Genomic DNA, 19820 nt, shown 5'->3' with positions numbered 1-19820 from the left:
TTTTAATGTGTCTGAGGACATTGTTCCAGCTTTTAGTTTGTGGAACAAGTGAAGAGCTCCTATTTTCTCCTGAGATTTTTGTGGTATTAGCCACAGGACTTGATAATTGGCAAAGGCTATTCCTTATTTTCCCACTTAACAAAGAAGTTGCATCTCTTTTCTCTGCTGATCTCAATCTCACCTGTCTTGTTAAGTTACAAGCACTAGCTTTGCAGAGGAGGCACAGTCAACAAAAAAAGTAAATAACAGAGGTAAAGTAACTAGAAAACAAGTTGATAAGTCAGGATCAAAAATGGAACAGATCTGTGTTGAGGCTGATGACTTTTTTTTTTGTGCTTTTCAAGTGTGTGAGCACAACTTGTCCAACTTTCAGGTGGACAATTTTTATAAAGGAGTGATTAAATCATTAAAAGAGAAAGGGGAGTTCAGCCCTGGAACCATATATGAGCTGTAATTTTTTAAAAATGAAATTTAAGGTTTTAGCAAGGCACAGAGTCAATTTGGTACCAATATACTGATGGAAAGTTGTGTTTGCTGGTAGGAAAATGGATACCTTTCTCTTCCCTTTGTGTGTGTACTTAGTTTTGCAGTTACCCTGCTGAATTCCTTAAACTTTCTGAAGTGTTCTGGGGTAGTACTGAAAAATCAGTCCAATATTCTGTTAAACACAGAAATTTTGTTGGTTAGTTAGAAATGGGTATGAGTAGGTGTCTGTCTTCACAGCGACATAAAACTACAGTAACACTACACAGAGCTGCTGTTGTCTATGCACAAAATACCCACTGAAAAAAGCATTGGCTCCTTCACAAGTCTTAGGATGCAGACCAAAACACGCAAGAGTTCAGAAGAAAATGTTCTGGCTTAGTTTATATTGAGCATGTTAATGATGAGGTTCTCTTTGAAAGGGGGGGAACAGAGTCCCTGTTGGTTACTGGAGTTAACAGGAGAATTGTCTAAGACCAGGGGAGAGGCTGGTGTTTGATGGCCAAGGTGACTTTAGAACAAAGCAGTCAATTGAAAATAAACATGAGGGAAACCCTTCTCTAATGGAACTTTAGTGCTGTAGTGTGAAATAGTCACACAGTTCTGCATGAATTACTCTGAGACACACCCAACTAGAGATTTTACCAGGAAGAACATTTCACTGACAACAATTTCAGGAGTAAAGGGATATAAATTACAACAAGCAATTACCAGCAGTGCCAAACACTTTTAAAATTTTTCTTTTCTTTTTCTTTTTTTTTTTTACTTGGTAGGTGTGGAGGTGGAGTGCCATCCAGTAAGTACCAGACTGCAGTACGGGAATATCAGTGGATGTGTGGCTGAAAAGGAGGTGCCCATTTCTCATTGTGAGGTAAATAACAAAAATCAACCCCCTTTTTCTTTCCCTAAATGAAACCATTTCTTCCACCATGGTTTCACTTCAGTAAGTGGAACATCAGTTTCTCATTGATTGGCTTAGTGTTAACCTCATTGGCACTTATTTCCTGAAGTAATTTGCTGATGCTGAATTTTCCCTAGTCAAACCAGCATGAAAAATGGCACATGTTAGACACAAAGGCTTTGTTCATCCCACTCTCTTGCTTCCAGCAGAAATTAATGACTCTGAAGTAGCTCTGTTAGGACTTTCTACTTAAAAAAAAGAGGAATATTTATCTTCACATTTGTGAAGCTTATTTTCAGTTCTGAGTATGTAGTTAAGCACTGAGCCTCTAGGTTGATTAGGGGAATTTAAATAAGTATTTAGATAAATGGCATTTTAAAAGACCTTTAAACCCAAGTGCCAAGATTTGACTTGTATGCCTTAAAAGCTCTGGGATTCCTCAGCTAGACTTGGCACCAAACTCTTGTGTTCTACATGTCTTGTATCTTCCATAATCAGATTAAAAGTTTAATTTCTAGCCCATCACTGCTTACACCTTATATGGCAACTTCCTTTTAAGACAGGAGCATAACTTCCCTTCTGGGTGTTCCCATCTCTGCCCTTTCCAAGATAACAAAACCCCATACAAGGATTTTAATCACCTTTGTGTGCAATCCAAGTTATGACATAACTAATAATTCTTAGCCTCTTGTCCTGTCTACAAAGTAAATGGTCCTTAGCCATAAAGTCATAAGTATTGATTTTTCTCCTGCAGAAGTCCAGATTTTACATCGGGAATAAACAATATTGAGTACATTTTTTCTAAAGTCGTCCCTGATAATGATAGGATATTTTAATTTAATTAGACTGGGAAATAAGAGCACAAAGCCACCAAAGGAAATGGACTCTGACAGAGTGTTATGTGAGGCTGCTTATTTTGACATCATGAAGGCTTATAGCTACAGGCACTGACAGCTTGGTCTAATTTAGTTAAGTGGCCAGACAAGCAGAACAAGAAATAATAGCACCAGCAGGACAACAGTGGGTGTGTGAGTTGCAGCATTTGGGCTAAAGCACTTTCTGAATGCATGATAACCACATTTACTCAAAAGCCAATACCATAGCTCTGAACATTCCCTATAAGATTTTAAATTCTGGGCTCTTTTGTGTGTGTGAGCAGTTTAGTAGCCTCTCCTTTGCTCTGATTATGCTCATAAGAAGTTACTCTTTGTGCAGCACCCTGCATTCTGCAGCCAGGCACCTGTTTCTGAGTTCATGTTTTCAACAGAGCATGGAAGCCGGACAAAGTCACCCATGGATATTTTGAAGGAAGGAACCAGGATTCTGAGTATCATGAGGCTCTGTTCAAACTTCAGCTCTCTTCTTTTTCCATTTAGGGCAAATGCAGAAGCACCACCAGGTACTCTGCTCAGACAGGGCAGTGGGAAGACCACTGCAGCTGCTGTAGAGCCACGCAGACCACCACGGTGACGATCCCACTGCGCTGTCCCAACGGGACCATGGTGCAGCTTTACATCCCCTCCGCCTCACTGTGCGAATGCCATGCTCGCAAGTGCACACCATGAATATTGCCCAGAAGCCCAGCTGCTTAATCTGAAGTTTTATGATGGAGGAACTTCACAATGCAAGCCTAATATTCTCTGTACACTGCCTTATCCATTAGAATCCTGAAAAATTCTATAGACACAGCAAACAATAAAGCTTACCAGCACAACAGATCACGGTCTGATTCATCTTGGGGTGGACTGTAGGAAAGAGATTCTCTTCATTTCACTGTGGAAATGAATCCACATTATTGATGAAAATCCCAAAAGGACAACCACAAATAAATCATGCTCAGAAGCAGTTGCTTATACTTAAAGAATGTTTCTCAAATAATTTGGTGTTATCTGCAGAGACATTACACTTTCATTCCCCAATTCAGTCCTTAGTGACACACAGTGGACTTATAATTTTTTGCTCTTTTTCCTCCCATTCTTTTCAGGGAGTACAGTAATTATGGGATAAGGCTTCAGAGTAAGAATGGGATGTTTGTAGTACACAAACAATACTGGTTGTTCAGACAACCAAATATCTTTCTGCAATGCATATACATGTTTCTCCTGAAGCTGAATGAAAAGAAACTGTGTGTTGAGGACAGACTGTAAATTGTGCACGCCCTCAAGACATGTGTACAAGTTTAAGGACAGCTCCTACTTCAGCCCGTGCCCACACCAACTCGAGGAGAAAGCTCAGTGGCTATCTCACCTATTTCCAGGTGCCTGGACTTCACCTGTTGCTTTTGTTCCAAAAGTTGGAATTAATTTAGATGCAGAATTTGCAGTGGCTGATGTAATTTATTTTGTTATTGCTGCCAATTATATATTTACAAGGATTTAAATTCTACTCTGTCTAGTTGGGCCATGGAACACAAAAGATCTTCCAGAATGTTGTTGGTCCTGGAGGAATCTTGTGTCAGTGAAGCAGTTTCACTGGGAAGTACTAATTTCTCAAAAATATGAGAGAGGGAGGACTGTTATTGCCATGCATGTTTTTCAAAGAGAAGGATTATTTAAGCTTCTTGTTTAACTAACAATTTTAAAATAATGAATGGGACTTTGACATGATTAAATGGGTCAAAGCATCTCCTGAACTGCAAGGAAAGCTCCCTTTGGGAGCAAACAAAAACTCCTCTGCTTTCAACTAAAAAGTAAGTTGTATTTCTTTTTTAGAGGAACCAGGCAGATCCCTGCTGCTTCCTCTTGCCAGTCAGTTGTGGATTCAACACACCCTAAATTGTAAGCCCTTTTTGTTTTTAATATTCTTTCAAGACAACCTTTATTGCTGCCCAGTGGTAGAAGTGCAGGCCTTCCATGCATCTGTCTTCTGCTATAGTCCACAGTAATACCAGAGAGAGAAACCCGGTTTTAATTGGCACCAGCCCCACTTGCTGCAGTAGATTTGTCACCAGTTTACCTCCACCCTTACCCTGTTCCTTCCCCTAGCTGCCTCTAGATATTAAGTTCTCTGACAGATGCATTTGGATCACCCGGGTAGTCAGCAGTTCATCTGAAGCTGAAGATAGCAATTCCTGGAATGGCAACCTGCAACATCAGAGAGGACCAAGAGAGAAGGGAGTAAAAGGCAAATGTCATCCTCTTCCACTTACCATGGCTGGGATGTCCCTTTGTTTCAGCCTGTGCCCTCACCCAGACTGACCCTTCTTAGCTCATGAAAGCTGACAGGATTGCAGCCTGAGGCTTCATGGCTGCAGACAGGTCTTCTAAGTAGATAATTAATTGTCTGAGTTAGTGCGATGCAGCCCATGAGAAGAGTGCTTACTGGCTTTACTTACAGCCGGGATTTCTGGGGACTTTGGTGTGGTCTACATATTGTTACTCAGACCTGTGTATTCCAAGCCCCCGTCATGAGCAAGACCAGAAGAATCTTCTTTGAAAATCCTTTTGTAGAAACAAACTGGCAAGGAAGAAAAAGCAGGAGGGAATGTTATACCATCTTCTTTAACAGGCTGAGGAGGTAAATACATTTCTAACTTTGACTTGCTGGCATGAGAACCAAACATTTTCTGGCAGTCTGCCCCAAAAGAACTGTCTGACTTTTGCTCAAGGAGCCAGTGGGCTCAGACCTGCTCTGTGCAGGTTTCATTACCTTTCACACAGGAAGCTGCAGTTAGTGCAATTCCAATACTTTCATCAGCATTTCTCCCTGGCAGGAGTGAAGAGCACAGTCTTGCTGCCTATGATCAAGTGTGCCAGCACATCACCCAGTACTCTACATCTGACTGTAGATTTGCATTTGCATTCTCCAGCAGAAGCCAGGCTTTGAAGAATGTTGTTTCCCAAGTCCATACATACTGTTTGTGAGCCTTGATGGTTTTGAGCAACCTTGGCCTTTACTTTTCCACCAATGATTAGGAGCACATCCTACTGCTTCAGACCATCAGCTGGGTTGTTGAGTGTGCTATAGGATAGATTTACAGGAATGTTGAATGGATTTGGGGAGGAGTCTTATATAACTCCTTAATAATTCAAAACATGCAATCTCTCTGCTAAATTTACAGACTTGCAAGCACCACTCCTCTACAGCAGGTGAAACACGAGCAGGTATATTGGTATTATTTGTCACAGCTCTGAATTATCAATTAGCACCATACCCAAGTACCTCAGGAAAGATAGTGATTTCCACATTTTCTCTGCTGGAAAGTCTTAAAAGCAGGCTACTTCCATTCTAAGCAGCTGGATGTTGCTTCCTCTCATATTGCTGCGTATATTATTACCTGAGATAAGTGTATTACCTTTAACACACCCATCCTTATGGCTTATAAAAGCTGGTAATTGGAACCTGTGCAGGCAGAGCTATAAGTCAACAAGGATCCCAGCAGGACCTGGCTCTACAATCCTATACTATTCCAGAATTAGCCAGGATTTGCCTTTCTGGTTTTGAGCTTAGTTGGAGCAGCATAGATTGTGGATGGAAAAAAGCAAAAGTTTCAGAACATTTTCATTTCCTTCTCCCTGAGATAGGTGTAGAAAGCAGGAGATTTGTTGCCTGTCTAGGAAACAGATTAATTTTTTTTAAAACTTCTGAAAGAAGTTCTGAGAGTACTATAAGATACTAGCAGGGTAAAAAGGAGAAAGTATTTGATACCTCTTGATTCTTTGGATAGAAGATAATAAATGCCATTTCAAAGTAGGGACCAAGAAGAGTGGAGGGATTTAATGAATTTAAAATCCCATACAAATTTCTTAGTCTTGCTGGGAACATTTTACATCACCCAGCCCAAGTTTTGGGAAACAACAGCTGCACTGCTCCTTTTATGTACTCAGCAGGTTTGATAGCACAACCAGGGTGCATCAACACATCTCTCTGTGACAGAGACAACTTCTACCCTTGCCAGCCATGACACAGTGCACTACCCTGATTTACAAGATCATAGAACCACTGGACTTTATTCAGGCGTTGAATAAATCCATTTCTCCCTGTCACACTAGAAAAACCATAGTTTCATGAACAGTCTTAAAGAAAAAAAGATTTGGACTCGAATTAGTTACATCTCTCTTCAGTTATCATTAGCAAATAAGAGTCCTTTCTCAGATAGCATCAACAACTTTTCTTCCCTATAGTTGCTTAAATTGCAAGGTTGAAGGCTAAGCAGGATCCATCACCTGTTCTAATTAGACCATTGATTACAAGATAATCCTCTGAATATTTCATGCAGGAATGACAGTGCATGCAGGCACTGAGGTAACTTGAGTACTTGAAACAGCCTTATAAAAAGCTTTTTGCACTTACCTCCTACCTGGGAGCACTGTGAAGCTTTGTAGATACAAAGACACACCTCCCCACAGAAACCACCTCCAAGACAATCTGATCCTTGACTGCTGATTCTTTGGACAGAGCTGGCTCTGCTGTAGAGCCCCGGATCTGCATTAGCCTTTTTCTTTCCTCTCCACTGCCTTCTGGACAAAGTATGCCTGTTGATGCCTTGTTTCTTGAGGTGCTATGGAACATGAGGAAAAGTGCTAAAATTCTCCAGCAGAGAACTGCCATGGCCTCTCAGGTCATGGGAGTTTGGTCTTTCTCCTTCTCTTCCCTCCCTGATGGTAATCACCAAACCAGAAGGTCTCACTAATTAGCTTCAGTTTGTGGTTTGCTTAAAGCAGGATCAAGGCAGGATGGAAATAGCCGCTGGTGCTGTTCTCTCCTTAAGCCAGTGCAGAAGAAGATTGTGCACAGCATAGCCACATCCTATTTTAGCACTGACACAATTTCCAGCCAAACCTCCAGGCAACATGGAAACACACATGCCTGGTAAGTTTATTTTCTGTTTCATTCTTATTGCTGCCTATGAATAGGGATAGGCCAAGATGGGGTGGAGAACAAAGAAAGGAGTACTTTGGAAGGACTTCTCTGTCTTCTTTTAGGGAAAGAAAAAGAAAAAAAAAAGAGAGAAATCTGCAGCCCAGTTACATACAGAGAGCTCAGAGATAAAACATGCAGAGTTCACTTCTCCTAAAGGCTCAGAAGAGCAGCTGTGGGTCAGTGTTGTGATCCACGTGGAAAAGACAATCACTAGGCAAATGCCTTGTGCTGGTCTTCTGCTGTTTCCCCCTGCATTTGCCTTATTGCATGGCAACTGTGGGGAGTAAGCAAAATCCTTTTCCAGGAGAAAATAGGCAGCCTTGAGCTCTAAATTCCCATAAAAAAGGAGCAAATCTACTGAGACTCTTATTTGCATAAATCCTTCATTCTGGAGTTCCCAGTGTACGAGTTTAGAATAACTTTCAGTGCTGATGTTGAGTCATTGTTCTTTTGCTGTCATAGTCAAAAGTTCTGTGGTTGTTTCCATGAGATAACAATGTTATCTCATTGTTTCTGGGGCTGTATCTCTCCTGTGAACTTCAAATTTCTTATTTGAATAATAGAATAATAGAATTTGATCTTTAAATTTTAGCTATCTGATATTTCTCTCTTTAGAATGGTTCAACTACTTAGGTGTTTAGTCCCCTGCTGCTTAACTGCTTCTATTAAAATCAGTCCCATAAGTAAACTCAGAATTGGATGGTTCTCTTTATAAAGAGTATTTCTTCTCCAATCATATTTTGAGGTAGAAAGACAAAGGATATCTGCGTTATGTACGGACAAATGTAGAGAAATACAACTGAGATACTGAGTCCTACCCAAAAGATTCTCCTGCTGGGCGTCCTGGAGGCTCAGGACATTTCAAACTGAGCATTAGCATGGGGTTCAGACAAGCAGCTGCACTCAGGCTGTCCAGATTAGTTTGGCATTAGTCAGGGTTTGTTGTTTTACCCTTTCCACCTGCAGTCTGAAAGGTACTGTGTGAGCCCTGAACACACAGGTGGCAAATTAGATGGCATTAGAGCCAACCCAAACAGCCTTGTCTGTCTAATTCCTATATTCTTAAAAAGCACTAAAATGGTGGTTTTGAAGGCACAGTGGAGGAAATAATGCTTTACTATAGTTGAGTTTGGTGGAGATATGCACAAGAACTAATTTTGGCATGAGCTGAACTTCATCTACATTCAGACCTGAAAATTCATGATTTACTGAGAACCCAAAGAGCACGTGTACAACCATATATATATATATATATATATATATATATATATATATATATATATATATATGTCCTTTGAAAGATGTTTGAGTAAAGCTACAAGGAAAGAGTAAGTTCAAGTAGGTTTTTTTTTTCATCCCTACTTGGGAGTTGGAGTTTGTCAAACAATGTTCCTAAATTGCAGATGTTTGGAACAATCTTGCAGAGGAGTATTCTTCTAACTTGGGTGTCTTTCAGAAATGTGGATCCTTTCTGATACTTATCTAAAAAGAAAGGAAGATAAATGAAAGCAGTTCCCTGTCCGTGCCCTGGATAACCAAATCACTTGCAGCGTATTCTGCAAGTAGCTGTGCTGTGATAATCTGATCATCTGGACCACTCAGCTCAGTTAATTGGTTGTTACTCAGGATTTAATACAGAGCTCCTAATTAGGCAGACTCCTTTACTGCCTCTTTCACAAGTAGTGTGGGCCTTTAACACTCCCTCTCAGTCCTTCCACTTATGGCAGTCTGTGCAACTTCTTCATGGTGGCACTTTGGACAAGGACCTGGGAACGCAAACAGTGAGGTGAATTGCTGCACATGTGGGCAACCCTTAAGTCTGCAGAATGCTGAGGCAAAGGAGTACAGAGAGGCTGAGTGAGCAGGTGGTGACTGGCTGCGAACTGAAACTGGAACTGGTCACTGATCTCTGTCCTGGAGCCTCGAGGTACCTTGTACTCAGAAGCCATTTTACAACTCGATGGAGTTTGACTGGAGGGATGGCTCCCCAGCCGTTTTTGTAGAATGAGTGTAGTTCCTGAACATTTGCTTTCTTAGTTGAAGTCAAGATTCCCTGTACTGCTGTTCTTTGAAGATACATATATATGTAAATATACACCAAAACCATGCATATGTGCATATTTAAAATTTTATATATATTCACATACATACACACACACAGAGCTTGTTTCTATAGATACTAATTCCTCCAGAATATTTACAGAATGAGAACATGTAAGGCCAAATGTCATAAAGGCTTACAGGGTGGAATGAGGTCAGGCTGCATTTGAAGCAGAAGCCCCTGAGGCAGTGCTGTATCAGGCAGGAACTATCAAATGTGGAATGCATTCAAACCAAAACATTCTGGTTCAATTGGTTTAATTTAGGAAGTTGAAAAGCTTTTGGGAGAACAGGAGTCCCCTAGATACAAATATGGCAATTGCATTTTCATCAAAAAACTTGTTCTGACTGGGAGTCCCTGACTGCCTCACCAGTTTACCAGTGTTAATCTCAGGTTTGTGACACAGTTTCTAGAGGCTGGGAAGCATAATGGAGATGAAATCATGTTATAAATGAATGGCAGCTTTTTCCCTAGGCCTAGTTAAAAGGACTGGAAAGTAAAAGAGGTCTTTAATTGACTGTGTAGAAGTCTTGTGAGGTATCCCAGACTTAGTCTGAAAATACTGGAGAAACATTGTGTGTGGCCTTTGGAAATGAAACCTTCACTTATTAATTATTTTTCTTGGAGTTTCCCTCGTGGCATCATTATGTGCTTCGTTAAAGTGAGCCAAGCACGATTCTGCTCGGGAGATCAGACAGGGAAAACTAGTGAGTCAGTCTGTTGGACTGTTCAAGTGATGCTGGACCCCAATCTGTTATTGATTAAGAATAATCATAACTTATATAAGAATATAATAATAATCATTATTGATATAAGAACAGTCATAACATTTAAGGGTCAGACACCCTCGTCCAAGCATTTCCTTCTTTAGCATTCCACTGTCTCCTCTCTCAGAATGTGGTGGTGGGGAAACAGTTTCAGTCTGAGTATAGGGGATAGAATGGTCTCAGCTAAATGAGGGGGAAATACAACCTCCGGATTTTAGCAGTACACAATGGATGTGGTGTCTCCCTGGATAGATGGAAGCTGTTGTTTCTTATTCCTGGAGAAAAGTCCTGACTACATGGAGGCAGTGGTGTGTTGTTTCTGTAGTGATGATGGTGCTGACCATGTAGGCAGATGTGTACAGGATGTCTTCTCCTGGATATAAAACACTAATGCTGGAAGGAACAAGACATGGTTTTTCCCTCTAAGAGCTTTTCCAAGAGAATGAGAGTATGGATCAGTCAATACCATTTCAGCTGTGGCACCAGTAGAGGGGGAAAGAGTATGAAACATCTGTGTGTTGAAACAGGTTCTGTATCCACTGGTTTTTATTAGCATTTTTCACCATGCTACTGCCAGTATGGAATTGACCTGTTGGAGTAAGGAGGCCTCCAAGAGAATCAAAGGGATGAAGCAGCAGTGCTGTGAAGAAAGACTGAGATAATTGGGAATGTTCAGCCTGGAAAAGAAAGGGCATTTGTGTGACCTCATTATGGCCTTCCAGTGCCTGAAGAGAGCCCACAGAAAAGATGGAGAGAGACTCTTGACAAGGTCCTGGAGTGACCTGACAAGGGGGAATGGCTTCACACTAACAGAGCACAGATTTAGGTTGGATATCCAGAAGAAATTCTTCCTTGTGAGGGTGGAGAGACCCTGGCACAGATTGCACAGGGAAGCTGCCCCATCACTGGCAGTGTTCCAGGCCAGGTTGGATGGGGCTCTGAGCAACCTGGGATAGTGGAAGGTGTCCCTGCCCATGACAGTGGGGATAGAAATGAGATTATCTTTCAGGTCTCTTCCAACCCATTTGTGATTCTGTGATGATCTCCATCCCCTCCAAACCCTCCATTCTGCACTGTGACCATGTAATTTGTCAAACGCAAGAGATGGGGAGCACGTCTAAAAATTCCAGACATTACCCCCAAAGACCAGAACATGTAGGTATAATCTTAGATATACTTGATGAGCATTTCACATGTGTAAAGAGTTCTTTATGAAGAATGACCACGATCCACAAGTTTCTACCTCTACCTGATGCCATTGGATTTGTTCATATCATTAGAAATGAATAGTGTCTACTGACTGCAGTATTTTGCATTCCATTAGGGAACCATCTGTACAAAACCTGCTTTATGTATTTATCTCTCCTTCTTAGACTTTGCTCTACCCTCCTCACACCCAACTCTCAATGGACAGAAGACAGGAAAATCAGCAAGGGACGCTTTTTCAGCCTACAATAGCAAATACCTCACTGTTCCTCAGAACCGGACTTCCTGGCACAGAAGTGGGACCAATGGAGGTCTTGAAGCATCAGTGGTGTCCTACAGAAGTTCTGTAAGTAGGGTTTCATGTTCGTGGACCTAGGTCAAGTGCGTTTGGGATTATGAAGAGGCTGGAAGCAGAGTGAGAAGAGCAGGGTACACTGTCCTGTGTGTTGGTTAAATCAGAACAGGAAGAAGAATATTTATGAGGAAAGTGATACCACAGCCTCATATGGTTCATTTGTCTCTGTGTACAGCAAGAATTAATTTCTGCAGTAGTAAACTCACCAAAATTTTTGGATTGTTTACTTTAGCCAAAATCCTTCAGAGCAGGAATGAAGGGGGTTGCTACTACCTCCAGTGGCAGAAAAGATCTCCAGGTTGATCACTAAATTGGGTGTGCATGTGTCAACCCTGAGTCAGCTGTGACCAAGGGGGCTGGATTGGATTGATTCCCTTTGTAAGTGAGGTGTGGCTGTAGTTTTCAGAGGAGAGCTGTCATTAGAGGAGGCACATTTGGGATGTATTTGTAGTGATATATTTGCTACCAGACCACTAGAACAAAATCGTCATGAAGCGCTGATCCTCCCTTCCCATTTTCTTATTCCTTGTTGTGATGGTTTCATGTCTTGGAAACATCAAGAGGCAGTGAATGCAGGACTTGAGCTGGTCATTTACATCACTGTTTCTGACTTTTACAGTGGGTGTGAGAGAGGAGGAGCGAAAGATCTTGATAGTTCCTTCAGAGGCATTTTTGAAATTGTGACTTTTTGTGTTCCTCCCTAAAAATGTCTTCTTGTGCCAGAATGTCACATGGTAAGGCAAGCAGTGCAAATTTAGGGGCAGGAAATGTCTTTAGTGAAATCTGTGGAAATTTTAATCAGCTTTCTGTGAATTGGACACCCATAATTATGGGGATGGCATCTTGCTGCCAAGAGAGAGGAAAAGAGTCCACGGAGAGGGTATCACTGTTGACTCTCCTCATCCCCTGTGTAACTCCAGCAACCCCAAGTGTTGCTATGGTGCTCTCTCAGGTGACTGGGATGTGGCAGGTGGCTCCACACAGTAACAAACAGGAAAACCTTGGAGTGATTTTCACATTCTCCCTCCTTGTTCCCTCTCCTGTTTCTTGTTCGTGCTTCTTGGTTCTGCCCACACTCTCCAGTAAGGGAGGAGAGGATCCTCAGAGCTCATCTTCTCTAGAGCCTGCTAATGCACTGCCTTGCACCAGTGACCTGCTGTGGTGACATCATTCCTTCTGCACTGTATAGCCTGCAGCTCTCTGGGAGGGACACTAGAAATCTGCCACGGGTTTTCCCTCACTGGGGCAGAGATGGATCTGGAGAGTATGCATGGGCTTCCTGTGAGTAATACATGAAAATGTATCTAATCAGGAAATGTGGAATTGAAATAAAAGGATGTCTCAAAAGCAGTTTTATATTCTGCCAGGATGTAGTGCTGAGTGTAATTTTGGATGTGCCTAAAGGGACTGTATATATACTTTAGACATGAAGGGTGTGATGAGTGTGATGTGCAGAACAGATTACTCAGTGATAATTTTGTGAAAGGATGAAGAATGTAGCATACATGTAAACCCAGGATTTATTTAGTGACGTGATGACTGAAAGCTACTTTGTGGGAGAGTAAGTGAAGCAAAACACTCTATAGTGCTCTCTGAAGGGCTTTACATGGCAGCATTGTGCTGGAAATGGTGGCTGCAAACAGTTTCAAAAACTCACGGGCTGCCTTTAATGAATGCCTCAGTGCCAGACTTCCACATGAATGCTCCAGAATTTCCATCCAGGCTGATGAGTGATGGCTGGATTACTGTTGGAGCTGCATCCCGGAAGGGTTCTGAGAGGGAGATGGTGAAGCAGGGATGATTTGAGGGGCTGACTGGATGCAACATGGGTGGTTTGAAGGATTTTAGCCATGGATTCCTTTTTGCAGGGATTACTGTGTTACTGACCAGTCACACAGTCTTTTCATATGTTAAAATATAAACTAGCATGGCTAGCCATTTATGGGACATACCCCTTCTAATCCCTGGTATTTTCAAAAGTGTTTCTGTCCAGCCTGGCCCTTCTGGACCTTCTGAACCACATTAAAGATATTTCTCCTATTCTGGCTAAGATTGATTTCTTCCCTTCCAACACTGATTTTGCTTCCCTTCCCTGCCTGCTTTGCTCCACAGCACATGGCACATGGCCTATAATGTGGTCCTTATTCTCACTTCTCTGTGCCCTTTCATAATGTGGGTGTCCTCTCGCCTTGGTTTGTGCACGTGCAGAATAGGGCAACAGAGTTGGGGTGTACCTCTGTACCTGCTTAGGAATTCCAAATGTTGGGATAAACTAAACTAAACTATGTTTAGTTTATGGCCAGAGGAGGAATGAAGTGAGGCTGGTGTGCAAAATTAGTATTTGTAGGTCATACCTGGATTCTTAGTGGCTTCATGTGGAGATAGACCCCCCCCCCCCTACTTGGGTCTTTTGGCTTTCTTGTCTGTGCAACTCCCATATTTCTGTCCCAGATTATCAACAACTATGTGGAAGTGACCCAGACAGGGGCGAGGGACAAGGCCTCCCCAAGTGGCCTCTACTTCAGGGACAGCAAGAGAAAGGTTGACTACGTCTTGGCCTACCATTACCGCAAACGCCTGGCCCGCCATGTGCCTGGTGCTGCCTCCCCGGAGCCGAGGCACGGATTTGCCTCTGTAGCCCTGGTTTCAAACGGAAGCACTGGGAAGGGTCGTGCTGAGCCCCAGCAGCAGCAGCAGCAGCAGCAGGAAAATGGCCAGCGTGCCCTGCAGGAGTGGCCAGGGCTGCCTGGCCTGGAGGTGGTGGAGCTCAGCCTGCTGGACACCCTGGAGAAGGAGAGGCGGCTGCAGCGGGAGGAGTACGAACGCAACCTGCTGGAGGCAGGACTGGAGATCGAGAAAGACCCGGAGGTAAGAGGGGGAGATTTGCACCTCATACATGGCATCGGGTGTCCGGATGGATAATGGACACTTTGGATGCCGAAAAAACGGTGTGAAGCTAAGAACGTGGCCAGGGTGTGTTTGTGTCACTTGGTCCTTTCTGCCTGAGAAAGACATGATGGTTATTGTTGTTTGATGTAGTGTTGAGTAGAAATTTCAAACTTACTTCAGGTGAAAATGTATTCCTTTGTCTAAATGTTCGTATGGCATGCAGCAGACACACTTTTCTTGCCAAAAATCCCCCCAACAACTTCAATATTGCTAAAATGAAGAAAGTATCTCTTAAGTAATTTGCTGGAACACTGCTAAGACATTTCGTATATCCTCACAATATTTTCAGCGTGACTCTCAGATTTCTTCTCAGCCATATGTAAGTTTTGTGTCCTTCCTTCATTCCACCCACAAAATGAGCAACGCCTATGCTTTGACAGGAGAAGATCACAGCCTATGATGTTTTTATTCTCCCACGTGTGTGATGCTGAAATGACACTATGCTCACGTCAGCTGGGAGCTGTGGCTATTTTACTTGGCTATTGCCAGTCAGTTAGTTGAGCACAGGTCTTCCAATTCCCATGTTGTTGCACTGAGCTCTGTACTATCCCTCTGTGCCCCTTTGAAAGTCATGGATATTTTTATCCAATGAAGGGAAATCCCTGCTGGGTTCTGGTTTTAGGTGCTCTGGTGTTCTTGACACCAAATTTGAGAGATTTAGAGTGCCTTTTTGTACGTGCTGAGAACTTACAGCTCGTGTTCCAGTGCAACCAGTCAGCACTTCCACGACATGGAGCAAATCACAGACTGAATCTGAAAATTTGAGACTGACTGGCGTAGCATAGTATATGCATAATTAAATCACTGGCAGGAGTAGAAAGAAATAGAAAAGTATTTTAACTCTTTACATTTTCCTTGCTTAATTTTCTGAGTTGCAGGTGGCTCTGGGTTGTATTTCACTGCACAGCCTGGCTGAGCCATCCTTGTTCTGAGCAGAAAAAAGTGATCTCAGATCCTGATTCTTTTATGCTGTGCTCTAGGGTTTTGGTTCATTACATGACCATCTTACTGCTATGATTTTTATAACCAAATTGCACAAAAACCCAGGAGAACAGCTGTTTTTGGAGACCCCTTTCAGTTCTGAATTTCATCAGAACCCAAAAAGTCAAGCAGGAGATTTGGATTTGATTATTTGACACATTTCTTACCCTAAGTCTAGCTGGATACAAATTCTGTTTTGGCCTCCTTCCAAGTGATGGAACATGCTCTTAAATAATATACAAAGTGATAAATAACGTCATAAAGTGTTGATCAAAAAAGCCCTTTTTGTCACAGTCTTCACTATGAAGAGAAAAAGGCCTTTTGTAAAGGAACTCGGAAGTTCACAGGAAATTGTTGATCAGTTCTTTTATGGGAAAAATGAATTGATTTTGAAAATTACAAAAAACCCCATTCTATCACTTCTCTAACTGTGTGTGTACAGAGTCACTCCTGTCTCCCACCCCTCCTCCTGTCCTTCCCCAACACACAAGCTGTCTAATCAAAAGGGGAAAAAGTTTTCCCTTTCAGAATCTCCTGGGAAACTGGAAGAGGCTGGAAGGACTATGACTTATCTTTTTTCTTCCCTGCCCATGACCTGTGGCTTTTACTTCTTTTATTTTTTATCGCTTCACTGATTTTTTTCTAATGTTAGTTAACTCCTGTTGGAACATGCTGAAGGTTCTGTTGTTTTTCTTGCTGTGAATTTCCTAGAACGTGCTGAGTAGGCACATGTGAAAGGCACAGCTGTCCTTATATGTGGATTAAAATTGTATGTTGAGCTGATACAGGAAAAACTTCTGCTTTTAGTCCTGGGAAAAAATATGTGTCTATAAATTCATTAAACTGAGAACAGCCTTAAAGCAGCATTTGTATTTTTTTACAGCACAGTGGACTTTCAACTACTACATTTCCAGTGGATTATGCTGAACTGAATGTTTGTTTGGTGGAGGTTTTTTTTGTTTGTTGTTGTTCTTTTCAGTGCTAATATAAGAAACATATTTTTAAAATATAATACTATTGCAAGTTGAGATATATTCTCTAATATATACTCTGGATCAGGTTTTGAGAAAAGTCTGATCTGGCTGCAAAGGTAGATATATTAGAGAGATTCCACTTTTGGACCTTTGGTTTGGAGCAGACCTAGTTTCTCTGCATTACATCATCTTCCTATGGTTTTGCAAGAAAATCCACTAATTTAAGAAAGATGGGATGTCGTGAATCAGGGAATGGTTTGGATCTACCAACCTCACATGGGAGTTATTCCAGAAGCTGGTTTTGTTGGTTTAAACTTTTTAGACATCAGGAAGTTCATCTCTAGGAACACAAGACAGAGTTACAACTATTTAAAAATCTTTATTTTTTCAGCTATCTTTTTTTTGGAAAAGTGAGAATTTCTCTGATGTTAATATGTTTGCTCATATGTGGCCTTATGATTGTTATTTGTTTGATTATTAGGGAATAAACACCTTTCTCACATTGTCAAATGTGTAAAAGAAGAGGACAAGAAAAACATGAAGATGTATAATTTGTATGTGGAGAGAGGCATATTGCTGTTTTTGAATTTGTGGAAAATAGGCAAAACTATGGACTGTCTCAATTCAGCCAGTTATTATTTGTGAATTAAGGAATTTTGGATTACATTTTCGACTTCCTAATAACTTTATATCATTTGTTATTGCTGTCCTCCAGAGAAACTTTCATTTCTCTTAATAAAACATTCCTGGCATTTTATTGTTTTTACTGCTGTTTCTGGGTTTTTAAAAATTTTTTTTTAATTTCCCTTTACCTTTGCTCTTGCTTTGTTTTTCTTTGTTTTGTTTTGTTTTGTTTCTGTTTGTTTGTTATTTGTTCCTGGGGAAGCTGATAATTGTGTTTCACCTAATCTGAAACCAGTCATTCTCTTAAATTTGAATTTTACTCTTGCTTTAATGAATGCAAACGCAACACACGCCATTTTCAATTACAATTATGTATGGCAAGGCATAATAGGTATGGAATAAGAGGACATTGGAGATGTGCCTTGGCATTCTGACAGAGCTGGATCATTTTCGAGGACATTGGAAGTGAAATGTACTATGCTAAATAGCAGTTGGGAGAGGAAATATTATTTCAAGGGTAAAATGACAATTCTAAAACAAAATGTAAATTATCCTCCAAGAAGCTCATCTAACCTCAGTTTTTGAGCTAGTGTTGTTTCCAAAATGTCTCACTAAACTCCCTTGATTACATGACACTTGAGGGGAAAGGAAGTCCTTAAGTTCCTCAATGCTGATATTATTGATGATGGAGGTTGTGATTTGATTTTTCTGCTTGATATTCCAAGGCATATTTTTTAATTTTTGTGCAGAAAAATCCATGTAAATTTTAAAACCCAGCCACCCAAACAAACCTCCCAGCCTGACTCAAATAAAAAATCCACATAGACTTAAAAACCCAACCAGCTAAGACTTCCCCAGCCTGACTCAAATCAAAGCTTATAGTGCTGCAGTTGATTTTATTTATGGGGTTAAAATTCACTATTTTTTTGCACCAAGGTGCTTCCTGTTTGTCAGTGGGAGAAGGCGTCTCTCCTGTCAGCTGCTAAGGACAAAGCATAGCCAAAATGATGTCATGTATATTGCTTAATTCAGTAGTATTTAAAAGCCTAAAAAAATTATGTTTTTTTTTTTCCCCCCAAAATCTGTCGATGTGCTCTGTGGATGCTCCCAGGAAAACATCTCATGTCCTTAGTACATGTGAGACACCTTGCAGGCTCTCAGTATGGACATTTAATTGCCTCAAAACATTCATTCATCCAAAGTGCAGAGGAAAGCCCAATAGTAGCTAACATTAATTTTAAAAGGATATGGAAATTTAATGCGAGTCCTAGACCTTTATCCCTGTTAATGAATGCCTCCTGAAGCCAAGGAAGTTACAGAGTAATGGAGCATTGGAAAAAGACTGGTATCTTTTGTGCTCTAGGTCTTTGGACTTTGTATTTCAATCTCTCAGCACTCAGAACAAGGCTTTACTTCTTTGGGGAGCCAATTACATAAATATTTGATGAATATTTTTCAGTGACTCTAGTTGCAGAAGCATTAATTAGCTAAAACACGTTCTGCTTCTGTATGTTACTTATATGGAGCTGAAATGTAATACACAGCTCTTATAAAATTAAAGTTGAACAGGCAAGGCAAGGTTTGCAGTGGTAGTGAAGTGAACATGATGAAAATATGACAAGTTGATTAACTATTTAAGGGGAAATTATGTCTCCATTTTAGACAGGATTTTGAAGTAGCTCCATGGAATTTAAGTGTGATTAAATCATCAATAAAATAATGATCCATAATAAAAGGTGGCTAAGTAGAACGGCTGTGCTGTCAAAGCTCAAAATCCATATTATGGATCCTGGGGTTTTTTTTAATAACTGTATTGTGGCTTGAATAGATGAATGGGCAGACTGACTCACTTTTAATTAACATCCAGACTCTTGGTGCTCAGCTATGAGCTACCTTAGTCAAAAAGGCTTCCAAGAGAATCAGAGAAAATTGAAAAGTTATACAAAAATCATCTATGTTTTGTTAGTAACATTTATAAAGCTCTTGGGTAATCAGTAGTAAATGTCATCATTTGTCTGCAGATTAGGAAATGAAATCATCCATATCCTGAATTTTAGATGAAGGTAGAATAGGGCTGTATATGCTGGTGATATTTACAATGGGATTTGGGCCAGAGGCATCCTAATTTTACATATTTTTTCTACGTAATGCTGTTTCTAGCAGACTTGCTTGGTAGTAATGGCCAATAGCCTCCTGAATTTGTTTTATCATTTCTCTGTGTCCTGAGTTCTGTCACCTTCTGGGAGAACTACTTTAATTCCTACAAACTGCCTGGCAGATGAGAAGCCCACAAGGAATGGCTCACACATCTCGGCTGGGGGATGGACACTTACAGGATAGGGCATGCACAGTAACAAAATCAGCTGCTTGGCCTGTTCACAGATGATTCCCTGAAAACATATTTTAATTATCAGCAATCTCGTTTGCAGCAGAAGTTTTAATGTGTAAATTAAACACCTGGGGAGGGTTTGAAGGGTGACACATGAAGCCCTGAGGGATGTGATGCTGCCACAGTGCCTGCAGAGGAGGCTTGGTGGCTAAATAGTGATAATTTCTCCAAGGCAATCAGGCCAGTGCAGCTTGAATAGCAGCTTCATGAAAATAAAGTAGTAAAATA

General features: G+C 41.1%; 2 protein-coding genes across 3 annotated transcripts in view; both read left to right on the top strand.

The window, feature by feature from the left end:
• VWF (von Willebrand factor) overlaps window positions 1-3906 on the top strand; it is a 146818-nt gene extending 142912 nt beyond the window's left edge. Inside the window, exons 51-52 of one of the 2 annotated variants that reach the window (XM_058806037.1) lie at window positions 1257-1354; window positions 2761-3906. In XM_058806037.1, the coding sequence (XP_058662020.1) occupies window positions 1257-1354; window positions 2761-2949 (287 nt within the window). In that variant the 3' untranslated portion in view covers window positions 2950-3906. The remainder of the gene's footprint in view (window positions 1-1256; window positions 1355-2760) is intronic. The other variant, XM_058806038.1, reaches the window with a different exon arrangement.
• Window positions 3907-6605: 2699 nt separating this feature from the next.
• ANO2 (anoctamin 2) overlaps window positions 6606-19820 on the top strand; it is a 160887-nt gene continuing 147672 nt past the window's right edge. The window contains exons 1-3 of the mRNA XM_058804969.1: window positions 6606-7195; window positions 11488-11666; window positions 14127-14543. Coding sequence (XP_058660952.1) covers window positions 7177-7195; window positions 11488-11666; window positions 14127-14543 — 615 coding nt within the window. The 5' untranslated portion in view covers window positions 6606-7176. The remainder of the gene's footprint in view (window positions 7196-11487; window positions 11667-14126; window positions 14544-19820) is intronic.

The sequence above is a fragment of the Ammospiza caudacuta genome, chromosome 5 (genome assembly GCF_027887145.1).
Source record: "Ammospiza caudacuta isolate bAmmCau1 chromosome 5, bAmmCau1.pri, whole genome shotgun sequence".
Lineage (NCBI taxonomy): Eukaryota > Metazoa > Chordata > Aves > Passeriformes > Passerellidae > Ammospiza > Ammospiza caudacuta.
The sequence above is the reverse complement of the archived record's forward strand: the minus strand, read 5'-3'. Positions and strand labels throughout refer to the sequence as shown.